Source organism: Carlito syrichta, unplaced genomic scaffold (genome assembly GCF_000164805.1).
Source record: "Carlito syrichta isolate Samal-C Ts95f unplaced genomic scaffold, Tarsius_syrichta-2.0.1 Scaffold301745, whole genome shotgun sequence".
Classification (NCBI taxonomy): domain Eukaryota; kingdom Metazoa; phylum Chordata; class Mammalia; order Primates; family Tarsiidae; genus Carlito; species Carlito syrichta.
In genome coordinates this window covers 68,253-82,628 of record NW_007245841.1, presented here as the reverse complement: position 1 = coordinate 82,628, position 14,376 = coordinate 68,253, and the positions used below count along the sequence as shown (strand labels likewise).

Here is a 14,376-nt window from a genome sequence, read left to right as displayed (position 1 = left end):
CTCTACAACCCACTAGCTCCATGACTTTGGGAAGTTTGTTTGACCTCTCTGAGCCTCCACTTCTTCGTTCTTATGTGGAACTGTGAGTATCTCCCTCAGGCACAGTTGAGATGAAAGGAGCTGGCAGCAGCAGCAGTGCAGCCCCCTTCTCCACCAGCACTTCCCACCCCACTCCCTGTTTGAGTCTGCCTTGCCTCTCTTCATTTCTCTTTTTTCCTTGATCCTTTCAGGGATAGGGCACCATCCAGCTGATCTGGCCTCTGATCCTCTTCTTGGGAACACTGAGCTTCAGGAAAGCCCTTGAGTCCATGCCAGGCCCTTTGGAAGAGGCCTTGCCACCAGGAGGGCTGCATTGTCCTTTAAGAGGAAACTGTGCCGACCCAGCTCCTGTCTGGAGCCTGGTGCTTGGGGCATTTGGTTACTAAGGGGACCCTGGCCTGCTAAATCAGAAGAAGGGGCCAGCATTTTTCCTATTCTTCAGCCTGCTGCCATTGTCGAAAAAGTAAACACTCCATACAGCTTAACCGGCAAGTCCTCCAGCCAGGAGTGGGAAGAAATCAAAAGCCTATTCCAGCCCAGCAGTGGAGAGCCCACAAGGGCTGGTCTGTGCTGCTGGGGCCCACTAAGAACGCAAACAAGGCCCGATTCTGGTCCAGAAATCAACATCCCACTCATTGGGCCTTTCAGCCCCAGAGGCTTCTCTCCAAAGGCCACTGCCTCCTGCTCCCTTCTGTTTGGGGCTGTTTAGAAGTCAGATAAGGCAAAATAGGTGTTTCTAGGGTGCCTGTGCGGCAGCCCTAATCTAAGTCGTTAAGGTCTGGAGTCCTCAGCTGAATTGTGAACTGCCCCTTCTCTGATTCTGTTTCCTGTGACTGCCTCAGCCTTTGAAGTGGGAGTCTAAGCAGTTACCAAAAAGGATTTTTGCCTGGAGGCCATTGCCACTACAGCTTTTTAGACTGACTGTGGTTGTTGTGTGTATTATAAAAATAATAATAATAGCTACTATTTATTATATCCTACTGTGTTGCCAGGCACTGTGTATATGTTACCTCCAATCCTCATGACAGCCCAGGGGGATGGAGGTAAGGGGGGTGGTCACAATTAGCATTTCAGTCTTACAGATGAGGAAGCCACGTAGTAGACATATAACCTTGGACAAGCTTCTTCAGTTCTCAGAGCCTCAGTTTCTCATCTTTGGAATGGGGATAATGATATCTCACCTCCAGCTCCACTGCTGGAAATGACAACATCTGTGTGGCAGTACTTTGTGAGCTCTGATGTGTGACATCAGTGAAAAAAGGCACTTAACCTGTTGGGTTGCAGAGTGAAACAGCTAAGGAGTCTTCATGTTCTCCTCTGTAAAATAGAGGTTGTGCTTTGTAAAACAAAAGTGATGCAAAATACTCATTATTTGTGTTATCATCCAACTTCACCCTTGGCTGAAAGCAGCGGTTAACATGTGTGTTGGGACTTGGAGGGGAGAATGAACCCCTAAGTTGACACTCTTATCTCTCCTCTGTGGCTCTCAGTCTACAGTAGGCACTGAGCAAATGTTTACAAACTGATGGATAGGGTCATGAACTAGCCCTGGTGCCTGGAGAAGTCAATCAATAGCAGAAGGAGTTGGAGGCTCCAGACGTGTGAAATGGAAGTTTAGGATTCTGCTGCCTGGCGGTGTTTTTTCTATTCTTCTGACCAGCATGGCTCTACCCTCCTGCTGGGAAGAATCTTGAAATGTTTACTCAGGTACCAAGTTTTGCTCTAGAGGCTGGGGTTTGAGAGAGCAAACATCAACCAGTATTAGTGAACACTTACCAGGTGCCAGTGATTTGGTCAGGTGCTGGTTATTTTGCAGGGGATAGCCAAACAGTGAACCCCTAAAGGAGTCCAGCCCCAGCAGGGGAAGGTAGGCAAGCAGAAGAGTGCTGGAGCTCAGAGTGATAAGGGCTGTGGGAGGTCAGTCTCTCCTGAGGGTGTCTGAGGACACGTGAGCGTGAACATGGCCTATGAAGACAGCCAGTCCTGTGTTACTTCTGCTTCTTATTTTACCTCTTTGAACCTCATCTTCCTCAAGTTATATACAATGAGGGTAATAACATTCACTTCACAGGGTTTGATAAGAATTAAATGAGACAAAGTAAAGTACAGAGAAAGAATGAATTAGCTTTTGGTATATGCTAATTGTTATCTATTTCCAAGGCATTGGGAAACTTGGGCTTGAGCCACCATCAGCTGTTTTGCTCCTTCACAGGCCTATATACAGTGCTCTGGGGTGAATTAGGAAAAGGCACCTGCCTCCCTTCCCCAACTGATGTCACTTGGCAGGCATATAGGTTGGCAAATTTAAGTTCTAGCTTGGCTGATAGGACATCCTTGAGGGGTGCATACCTGCATAGTCATATGCAGTGTGCTCAGAGGGTGACTAATAATGAATAGATCCCTTACATACAGGGTGACCATGTGTCCCATTATGCCAGTTGCCCTGGTATAATGCACCCTCTTTCACATTCACAGGTGACCTGGTTTGGACAACAAATTACAGGGTCTTTCTGTGTAATGAGGGTAAAATAAAAGACAACCGTTCTAAAGTTTATGACTCAAAAGGAATTAATATGCAGTGTCATAGGGTAGGATTGAATGGGATTGGGATGGAGGGTAGGCAGGAGAAAAATGAAGATGGATTCTAGCAGTAGATAAATTGTGTAATTAAAAATTAAAAACTCAGGCTATGCACTTCAGACTATGGATAGTTGCTGCCAGATTTGGGGGAGGTGTCATTTATTCTCCATATTATCCCTTCATCTCTTCTGTTACCAACCATGAAAACCCAGCAGACATGAAGCTCCCTCGTCCTTTCTATTATTGTGCCAGAATAATGACTTATGGCCAGGGCTTCTGAGCCATTACTAGCTGGAAAAATGGAACCAAATTGGAAGTGTGACCTTCCTACTTAGTGCTTAAGGGAAGTGTTAACAGTAGGCCATATACCATATTCCATACCCAAGAATGATAAGATCCAAAAAGGGGCAGGCAAGAAGCCTTTGGTAAATCAAGGGGATGATTGAATGTGGTTGTCATAGTCTAGCTGTGTATCAGAGTTCCTGGAACCAGAGCTTTAGACCTCAGTTTCTGTTAAATATGCAGCGAAAAAGTGATGATAGGATGTAAAGATTGTTCTTACTTTCTAGCTGTGTGACCTGGGACATGTTACTATAAGCCTCTATGAAACGCTTTTCACTTCTGGGACTTGGGCATAACCATACAGGCTCATAGAGTTTTTGTGAGAGTTAATGAGCTAACAAATGAGAACCGCCTAGCACTGGGCCTGCCACAGAGTCGGCCTTTGTCAAATGTCACTTTTCTTCCCTATTTCCCTTTACCTCATGAAGGCCAGGAGAAATATGTGCCCTGATACCCTTCAATGACTTTTTCTTCTTGATTGTTTTTACTTACAGAAAGTCAGAAGCATGGCTCTGGATGATGTCGTCATCCTGAACGTGGACACCAACACCCTGGAAACCCCCTTTGATGATCTCCAGAGCCTCCCAAATGACGTGGTGGGTACTGAGCTCATATAAAGGAAATGAGTGTGACTTTTGGGGACGGAAAAGGAGAAAAGCAAGCCAAGGACTTCTGTGGCCTCAGAACTGCAGTTTGTTTCTCAGTTCTCTCTGAAATCTTTATCTCAGTGTAGAAAGTTAGAAAGTGGTTTATTTATTGAGTCTTGTTTTGGGCTTATAGCTTTCATCTGAAAGACTAAGTGACCTCAGTGTCTAAATATCTCCTGTTTCTTTGGGAACCTCGGGTCTTTTCATCTTTTCCCAGCATATTACCATCTCCAGAGACCAGGACAGCTTCCCCTGAGTAGTCCCACAGAAGGTGTATAATGGGGTTTTCAGTGTGAGCAATTTGCAGTACTTCAAACCTCCTTTTTTTTCCCTAAAAATCATCAAACTGCCTTCCCCACATAGCAGGGTATCTGATGTCAGTGCTCTGATTATGGCTGTATATCCTCCAAATCGCTCTGTTACCTCAGGTGTAGACAAGGTGGGTTCTAGTCAATAAAAAGTAACTTGGTACCACATTTGCCATGCTAGCATCTGACTACACACCTGTCTCGTGTTGCTTCTTGGTGCTGCCTAGTAGGCTGTGTGATGTAGACCCAGTCTCCCCATCATTCATACAAGTGAGGATTGGGCTTCACAAGCAACTATGGTTTTGATGGTTCTGGTTTGACTCCATGGCTCTGCCTGCAAGATCTACAAAGTTCTTCTGACTTGCAGATTGAAAAGAATCAATGTTCCTGGCCATGAGGTGCTAATATGGGGCTGGAGTTTGTGTCCTGCTAGGGGGAGTGTTTTACCTGGTGGTCACTGGTGTACCATCACTGTTGGGAGACCCAGTGACATTGTGCAGGTAGCTCTTCCGAAGAGATTGCTATTTGCTTTTTGTTTTTATTATTCTTTATTTCAATAGCTTTGGTTTTTGGTTACATGGATGCATTGTATAGTGGCAAAAAAGTGTAGGCTTTAAGTGTAGTGACCACTTCTACCTGTGCACGTTATACCCCCTGCTCCCTCCCCATTCTGAGTTGCCACTATCCATTATATCATTTTCTATGCCTTGGCAGATCGTGGTTTAGCTCCCACTTATAAGTGAGAACATGTAGTGATAGATTTTCTGTTCCTTTGTTAGTTCACTGAGGATGATGTTCTCCAATTCCATCCAAGTTGCTGCAAAAGACATAGTTCATTCTTTTTGGTGCCTGAATAATATTCCATGGTATATATATACAACATTTTCATTATCCATTGATCAGTTGATAGCATTTAGCTTGATTCTACATCTTTGTAATTGTAAATTGTGCTGCGATGAACATGCAAGTCCAAGTGTCTTTTTTATATAATGGCCTCTGTTCCTTTGGATAGATACCTAGTAGTAGGATTGCTGGATCAAATGGTAGATCTACTTTTAGTTCTTTGAGAAATCACCATACTGATTTCCGTAGAGGTTATACCAATTTACACTCCCACCAACAGTGCATAAGCATTCCCTTTTTATAATACAATTATATAATTATTCCCTTTTTATAATACAGTTATATAATATAATTCCCTTTTTTATAATCTGTGCCAGCATCTATTGCTTTTTTATTTTTTAATAATGGCCATTCTGACTGGTATAAGGTGATATTTCATGTGGTTTTAATTTGCGTATTTGTGACTATTGTTTCATGTTTATTGGCCATTTGTATATCTTCTTTTGAGAGATATCTGTTCATGTCATTGCCCCACTTTTTAATGGGGTCATTACTTTTTTCTTGCAGATTTGAGTTATTTGTAGATTCTGGATTTTAGTCCTTTGTCAGATGTATATTTTGTGAATATCTTCTCCCATTGTGTAGTTTGCCTATTTTCTCTGCTGATTATCTCTTTTGCTGTACAAAAGCTTTTTAGCTTAATTAAGTCCCACTTATTTATTTTTGTTTCATTTGCATTTGCTTTTGGGAATTTAGCCATAAATTTTTTTCTAGACCAATGTCCAGAAACGTTTTAGCTAGGTTTTCTTCTAGAATTTTTATGGTTTCAGGTCTGACATTTAAGTCTTTAATCCATCTTGAGTTAATTTTTGTGTATGGTGAGAGATAGGAATCAAATTTCATTTTTTTGCATGTAGCTATCCAGTTTTCCCAGCACCGTTTGTTAAATAGTGTGTCTTTTTCCCAGTGTATGTTTTTGTTTGCTTTATCAAAGATCAGTTGGTTGTAAGTATTTTTTTTCTGGATTCTTATTCTCATTGTGTTCCATGTGTCTCCTCTTGTACCAATACCATGCTGTTTTGATTACTACAGCCTTGTAGTATAATTTGAAGTCAGGTAATGTGATGTCTCCAGCTTTGTTCTTTTTGCTTAGGATTGCTTTGGCTATTCTGGCTCTTTTTGGATTCCATATGAATTTTAGGATTGTTTTTTCTAATTCTGTGAAAATGTCATTGGTAGTTTAATAGGGATTGCGTTAAATCTGTAGATTACTTTGGTTGTTATGGTCATTTTAACAATGTTGTTTCATCATATCTTGAGTATAGGATGTTTCTCCATTTGTTTCGTCTTGTACAGTTTCTTTCATTAGTGTTTTGTACTTCTCCTTGTAGAGATCTTTTACTTTCTTGATTAAATATATACCTAGGTATTTTAGCTTTTTGACTGCTATTGTAAATGGAATTGAGTTCTTGATTTTATTCTCAGCTTGGTCACTATTGATGTATAGTAGTGCTAATGATTTGTGTGTATTGATTTTGTATCCTGAAAACTCACTGAATTCATTTATCAAGCCCAGGAATCTTTGGAGGAGTCTTTAGGAATGGTGAAAGTGGGTATCCTTACCCTATTCCAGTTCTAAGGGGAATGCATTCAACTTTTCTCTGTTCAAGATGACATTGGCTGAGTGTTTAGTATATGCGGCTTTTATTATTTTGAGGACTGTTCCCTCTGTGCCTATTTTTCTGAGGGTTTTTTCATGAAGGGATGCTGGATTTTATCAAATGCTTTTGCTGCATTATTGAAATGATCATATGATTTTTGTTTTTAATTCTGTTTATGTGGTATATCACGTTTATTGACTTGCATATGTTGAACCATTGTTGCATCCCTGGGATAAAGCCCAATTGATCATGGTGGATTTTTTTTTTTTAATGTGCTGTTAAATACAGTTTGCTAATATTTTGTTGAGAATTTTCACATATATGTTTTTGTTGTATCTCTTCCTGAGTTTGGTATTAGGGTGAAACTGGCTTTGTAGAATACATTAGGGAGAATCCCCTCCTCTTCAATATTATGGAATAACTTTAGTAAAATTGGTACCAGTTCTTCTTTGAAAGTCTGGTGGAATTTGGCTGTGAGTCCATCAGGTCCTGGACTTTTTTTGTTGTTGTTGGGAGACTTTTAATTGCTGTTTCAATATTGCTACTTGGTATTGATCTGTTCCAGGGTGTCTATTTCTTCCTGTTTCAAAGTTGAGGTGTTATAAGTTTCCAAGAATTTATCCATTTCCTCTAGACTGTCTAGTTTGTTTGTGTAGAGGTGTTAATAATAATCTTGGATGATCTTTTGCATTTCTGTTATATCAGTTGTAATGTCTCCATTTTTGTTTCTGATTTAGCTAACTTGAATCTTCTTTGTTTCTTCATTAGTCTAGTTAGTTGTCTATCAATGTTGTTTATCTTTTCAAAGAACCAACTTTTTGTTTCATTTGTCCTTTGTTTTGTTTTGTTTTGTTTTGAGTTTCATTTAGTTCTGCTCTGATCCTCATTATTTCTTTTCTACTCCTAGCTTTGGGTCTGGTTTGTTTATGTTTTTCAGTTCCTTGAGGTGTGACATTACGTCATCAGTGTACTATCTTTCAGTCTTATTAATGTAGGCCTCAAGTGCTACAAATTTTCCTCTGAACACAGCTTTGACTATGTCTCAGAGGTTTTGATAACTTGTTTTGTTGTCCTTCATTTTAAGGAATTTTAAAATTTCCATCTTGATTTCATTGTTGACCCAAAGATCATTCAGGAGCAGATTGTTTAGCTTCCATGTTTTTGTTTGGTTTCACTATTTCTTCTTGGAGCTAATTTCTGGTTTTATTACACTGTGATCTCAGAAGATCCCGGATATTGAATTTTTTTTTAATTTGTTGAGACTTGATTTGTGGCCTATCATATGGTCTATCTTGGAGATTGTTCCATGTACTGATGAGGAAAATGTGTATTCTGTTGCTTTGGGGGTAGAATGTTCCATAAAAATCTGTTAGTTCCATTTGCTCTAAGGTCCAGTTTAGCTCCAGTTTCTTTGTTGACTTTCTGCCTGGATGATCTGTCTATTGCAATCAGTTGTGTGTTGAAATCTCCCACTATTATTGTGTTGCTATTGTCTATCTGTTTTTTGAGGTCTTGTAGAATTTGTTTTATAAAGCTGGGGGCTCTGGCGTTAGGTAAATATATATTTAAAATTGTTAATGTCTTGTTGAATTGATCCCTTTATCATTATATAATAACTATCTTTGTCTTTTTTTTTTAAACTGTTGTTAATTTAAAGTCTGTTGTACCTGATATGAGAATGACTACTCCTGCTGGTTTTAGGTTTCCATTTTCATGGAATATTTTTTCTCATTCCTTTACCTTGAGTCAATAGGAGTCTTTGGGTGTTAAGCAGGTCTCTTGAAGGCAGCAGATATTTGGATTGTGTTTTTCAGTTTTTTTGCTTTTTTGGGTTTTTTTTTCCATTCTGCCAATCTGTATCTTTTTAGTAAGGCATTGAGTCCAATTATATTCCAGGTTAGTAATAATATGTAAGGTACTATTCTGTTCATCATTCTGGTTATTATCTTGTTACTTTACTTATTTACTTGTTTTCTGTATTGTGTTATCATTCCATAAGCCCTGTGAGCTTTATGATTTCTAGGTTTTTCTGCCAGTATATTTTAATCTTTTGTTTAAGTATTTAGAATTCTTTTGGAGAGAACACAACTTCTCTTAGTGTTTGCTTGTCTGAGAAAGACTTCATTTCTTCTTCATTTATGAAACTTAGTTTTATGGACGCAAAACCCTTGGCTGACTGTTATTCTGTTTAAGGAGATTGAAGATGGGACTCCAATCCCTTCTGGCCTGTAGGGTTTCTTCTGAGAAGTCTGCTGCTAATATGATAGGTTTACCTTTGTAAGTTATTTGATGCTTTTGTCTCAGTGCTCTTAAAATTCTTTTCTTCACATTTATTTTGCATAACCAGATGATTATATGCCTTGGGGATGACCTTTTTGCAATGAAACTCTGGAGGTTTTTTGGGTTCATTGGATCTGAATGTTTAAATCTCTGGCAAGTCCAGGGAAGTTTTTCTCCATTAGTCTCTCAAATAGATTTTTCTCCATTATTTCCTCAGATAGATTTTCCAAACCTATTGTTTTTTCTTCTTCCTCAGGAGTAGCTATGATTCTTAGATTTGAACACTTTACATAATCCCATATTTCTTGGAGACTTTGTTCCATTCTCTTGATAATTTTTTCTTTGCTATTGTCTGATTGGGTTAATTCAAAAGCCTTATCTTTAAGTGTGAGATCCTTTCTTCTACTTGTTCTGTTAAAAATTTCCACTGCATTTTATACCTTCCTCAATGATCCTTTCATTTCCTGAATTGTTTTTTAAGGTATCTATGTCTTTGGATAATTTTCATTCATGTCCTGAATAGTTTTATAAATTTCTTTATGTTTGTTTTCAACTTTCTCCTGAATCTCAACGAGCAATTTTATAATCAGTCTCTGGAATTCTAAGATTTCATTTTGGTTCGGGTCCATTGTTGAAGAGCTAGTATGGTCTTTTGGAGTGTTGAAAAACTTTGTCCTATATTCTCAAAATTATATTTCTGGTTCCTTCTCATTTGGGTAGACTATTTCTTCTTCTTTGAGGTTGGCATGGTGCTGACATAGGCACTATTGGGTTGCCTTGGTTATATATAGCCTTGGTGTGGTGAGTTTCTCAATTGCCAGCTGTGGCAGTCCTGTGCTGGGTACCTGCACAGGTTCCAGGCATCCTGAGTGGCCAAGGTGGCTTGGATAGTGGTGTTAGCTAGAGTCTTGGATCAGATATTCTCCAAAGTTGAGGTATTATATCTGATTTTTTTTTTTTTTTGAGTTGGAGTCTCACTCAATCACCCAGACTGGAGTGCAGTGGCCGCTTCCGGCCACCGCAGCCTCAACCTGCTGGGCTCCGGCGATCCTTCCGCCTCAGCCTTCCGAGTAGCTGGAATTACAGGCACGCGCTACCATGCCCGGCTGATTTTTTTTTATTTATTGTAGAGATGAGGTCTCACCAAGTTGCCCAGGCGGGTCTTGAACCCGCGGGCTCAGGCAATTCACTTACCTCGGCCTCCCAAAGCATGGGATTACAGGCTGAGCCACCGAGCCCGGCCTTATATCTGATTTGTTAACCTCTAGCCAGGAGGTGGTACTTACAGGAGAGAGCCAGCTGCAATGGTGGCTGTAGGCTTTCTGCTTGGCATGTGTTGGTCCAAGAAAGTGCCCAGCCAACCTAGGCAGTGGGTGGGACTGTGAGGATTACCCAGATTGTTTTGAGTCTTCAAAGGGATACATGAAGAAAGGAACTCAAGCTCCCCACCTGTATGTACTGTTGGTTACCCAAGTGGAGATTGAGTGGGAGTCCCTGGCCACTGGGGTAATGCTTCCTCACTGCACCTGGAGGCTGCTTGTGATCTAGACCATAATCTAGGCAAGAGTCTGTCTAGTCCAACCCAGATCTATTGATTTCTCTCTTCTTTGTGCTATGTAGTTATTATTGCTTCTTTGGTGAGTTCTGGGGCATGCTGCTGGTCCCATTCCTCCTTAGGTGTTAAGAAAATGCTCTACCTTGGTTTATTTCATAAGAGAAGCACACTCCAGCTGCCTCTTTTTGGCCATCTTAATGACTGCTGTTTGTTGATGAATGAATTACAACAGAATTTCAAACTTCTATACTCTTAACTCACCATGAGATTTTGATCTATAATGATGTTCCATTTTTTATGTAATTTAACAGTGGCTCCCATTCATTGACTTACTGCTATAGGCACTATGCTGACCGCTTGCCACTGACCTCTCATTTACTCTTCACGTCACTCAGGAAGGTGTTTTCCTTACTCCTACTTTATCCACAGAGACACAGAGAGGTGGAGCCAATGTATGAATCTCACCCAGTGGATTCACAGAACCACCTGGCTCTGCTGCCCCTCTAGTTGCCTTCTACATTCAGGATCTCATTCAGCTAGCATTATAACCCTATGGAGTAGGTGTTCTTTCCTTTTTGCAGGGAGTAAAGATCCTTAGAGAGCACATGTCTTGCCACAGATCCTACAGCTGGTTAGAGGCAGAGCTGAGATTGGAACTCAAGTCTGGACAACACCAAAACCTGTGCTGCCTCTACTCTGTATATGCTGCCTCCTTCTGAGGCAGCAAGTGATGACAGAACTTAGGAAAAATTAAAGTTACATATAGGTGTGAGAGTTGCTGGAAATCGTGTCAGGACAGGGTACATGATAAGTGTCTTAGGGCCAGCTGGCTGTAACTTGAGTTCTTTTGGCTCATGGAATATGAGACTTCCATCTCTGTTTTCTTTCAGTGGACAAGTGCCTCTTTAAGTCATGAGAATCTTAGGTGTGGACCTGGCAACCGCCTAGTGAATGTAAGAAGTGAGTCCGCGGTGTATCAGGTGCAAGAAATGGCCAAGGGCCCTGGGCCAACATGGGATGAGTGATTGGCAGCTCAGAAATCATGGAGTGGACTGACTAGTCCCTTCTGTACTGCTCTGACCCTGGTGCTGGCACTGAGCAGCAAAGAGGAAGCAGGTCTTCAAAGAGTATATGCCAGTAAGGGAAGAAGATGTGTCAATTACATATATATTACAGTATAGCAAATAGGAACCACAGGGAAATAGAAATCGGGCACAGAAGGGCCCATGAGAGAGAGTAAGAAAATTTAGGGGAGGATAATGGAGCCCTCTTGAAGATGGCAAATTCCAAGATGCCTTTTAAATGACAAATGAGGTTGCCTCAGGGAAGCAAAATAACTTGGACAAGTTATTTTTCTCTCAGTGAGCCTCAGTTTTCCACATTAAAAGAGGAGTGTCAGGCCCGCTGTTAGGATTATTGTGGCAGATATTTTGGTAATGTTTATCAAATGCTTGGCACAGGGGTTGTGTATTGTCAGTATTCAAGAAATGATACCTGCATTTGTTTCTAATAAAATTGTTGTTGATAATTACAGGCAAGGTTGGAGGACAGTTAATAACCGCCATATCCTGGCAGTCTTAGCTTGCACAAATGGGACCGCCTATCTGCAAGCTGGTTTGCAGCAGAGTTGAGAATGTTCTTCAGCAGGGGTTTCCAGCTTAGGGCTCTAGATTCATTAAGGATTCTGAAGATAGTAATGGGGAGGGAATGTGGTCCATAAGGTACTTATTGTATTTCAATGGAATTCTTAGCTTTAATTACATAATGCTGCATGAACTCTCAAGAGGAGAAATCACATCCTGTCCATCTTTGTGTCCTCTGCATTTGGCATAGGAGCTGGTAATAGTGTATCAGCATGTCTAGTTAACCTTTTGCCAAAGCTACTTATTTACTACATCTGACAGATTTTGCTACTTAAAGATTTTGCAAATCTACATCCTCTTCTCCATCCCTCCTAATCCAAGCTCTTTTTAAAAAACTTTTAAAGACAGGAAATCCTTCCATAACTTTCCACTGCCTGGAGATTCAAGGCAAGTTCCCTTTGTTGGCTTTGGAATCAGACAGACCTGTGTTTAAATCCTGGCTTTCTCACTTGTGGGTTGTGTGGTCTTAGGCAAAATTACTTAAACTATATGAGCCTTCGTTTTCTCATAAGATTGTAAGAATTGAATGTAATGTATAGGATATATTTAAAACATATATCCTATGAGTGCAATAGTTGATGATGATGAATTATGGATGCAAATGATGAGTAGCATGGCATTCATGGCCCCCTTCATGGTATGATTCTCCTGTTTTTGTTTTTACATAGCTTTAGTACTTTTCCCTCCCTGCTTCAGGTATTTGGAACTGTTAAATTTGTCCCAAGTTTACATATTGTTCTACTTCATACTTTGCATACATGGTTTATTTTGTCTAAATGTCCTACCTTACAAGTTAACCTCATTCTTAAGGAGTTACCCTAAACATTATGCTGTAAAAAACACCTTCCCTGACCTCTTCAAGTAGATTTGCTTATATATATCTTTCTCTATGTCCCTATAGCACCTTGCATTGCTTGTATAATTGTACTGATTTATTACCTATTTCTGGCTTTCCCTTTTACTTGTGAGTTATTTTAAGGCAGTAATAAAGTTGTATTCATCTTTGGTTTTTGAGGATCTAGCAGCCACTGAATAGATGGAAGAATGGAAGTCACTTATAGATTGGGCTATTTTAGTAGATAAAATCTTGCAAAACATGGCCTCCATGGTGGAAACTTTTATTAAAAGAATCTTTGGTTCTGTCTCTAACCATGATAGAATAATTGGAAATGGATTAATCTTCTTAACATTAACAAAACTAAACAAATATGAAAACAACTGTTTTCACATATTGGACAACAGGCAGTACAGAACTGTGATTCCTGAGTGAAACAAGTAAGATGAGGAGTACCATCCTACTGGCTTTCTGCCTTGAGGCATTTTCTGGACAGTGGTGCTAGAAGGGAAATTCCCAGCAAAGCGCAGCACTCTTGGTGAGTTGAAAGGTTAAAGAACAGTTTGAAGGAGAAATGTTTTAAATTTGTGGGTGAGAGTACCAGACAGGGGGGAGCAATTCAGCAAAAGAACTCCAGAAATCTGAATTGACTAACCTGCTAAAGATCAAATCTGCCCGTGTATAGGTGAAAATCCTGACAGAGAACCATAAAATGAACAATTCTCAGGTCTAGGAATCATTCAAGTTCTAACGAGCCAGAGTCAGAGATCTTACTGATCACTCAGGACATTCACTAGAACACCAGAAGGCCATGACTTGATAGTAGGTCTAAATTAACTCTAGAATAAAGGTTATTTTAACCCTATCCTAACATAGCTTAAAACTAAGCTTTGAGGGGCACAAGAGAGGGTTTTAGGGGTGCTAATACTGTACTGGTTTTTTGTCTGAGTGTCAGTTGCATGAGGAAGAATTAATCAGGCTAAATACCAGTGACGTGCATTTTTATATGTGTATGTTAAACTTTTCTAATAAAAAATTTTAAACAAATCTATTTTAAAAATAAGGTTAATTTAGAAACTTGCAAAGTTAGCACAGCATTATAGTATTTCTTTTTTTTAAAGCCTTGAAAAGATCAATCTGATGTGCAATAACTCTAACCTCTTGCCAGAATAAACTACAACCCTCTTTTAAAGAAGACTAGAAAATATAGCAATCAACAATATAGCATTCACAGTATCTAGCATACTTTTTTAAAAATGCAAAGCATGTTGAAAATCAGGAAAATGTTACCCTCAACAAGAGGAAAATTAGTCAATAGAAACAGACTCAGAAATGATAGATATAATAGAATTAGTAGATGAAGACCTTAAAGCAGATATTACAAAGATTATAACTGTGTTCATGGATTTAAAGAAAGACCTGATCTAAATGAGGGGGAGAAGTGGAAAATATTAAAAGAATGAAAGGCTGGGCAGAGTAGCTCATACCTGTAATCCCAGCATATGGGAGGCTGTTGTGGGAGGATTGCCAGGAGTTTGAGACCAGCCTAAACAACATAGTGAGACCTTTCCTCTACAAAAAAAATCAAGAAATTTGCCTGGCATAGTGGTGCATGCCTATAGTCCCAGCTACTCGAGAGGCTC

The 14,376-nt window shown here is 39.9% G+C and overlaps 1 protein-coding gene across 1 annotated transcript in view; it reads left to right on the top strand.

The window, feature by feature from the left end:
• LOC103257447 (DENN domain-containing protein 1A) overlaps positions 1-14,376 on the top strand; it is a gene marked incomplete at its 3' end in the record, with an annotated part of 387,709 nt that overhangs the window by 307,632 nt on the left and 65,701 nt on the right. The window contains exon 11 of the mRNA XM_008055157.1: positions 3,456-3,557. Coding sequence (XP_008053348.1) covers positions 3,456-3,557 — 102 coding nt within the window. The remainder of the gene's footprint in view (positions 1-3,455; positions 3,558-14,376) is intronic.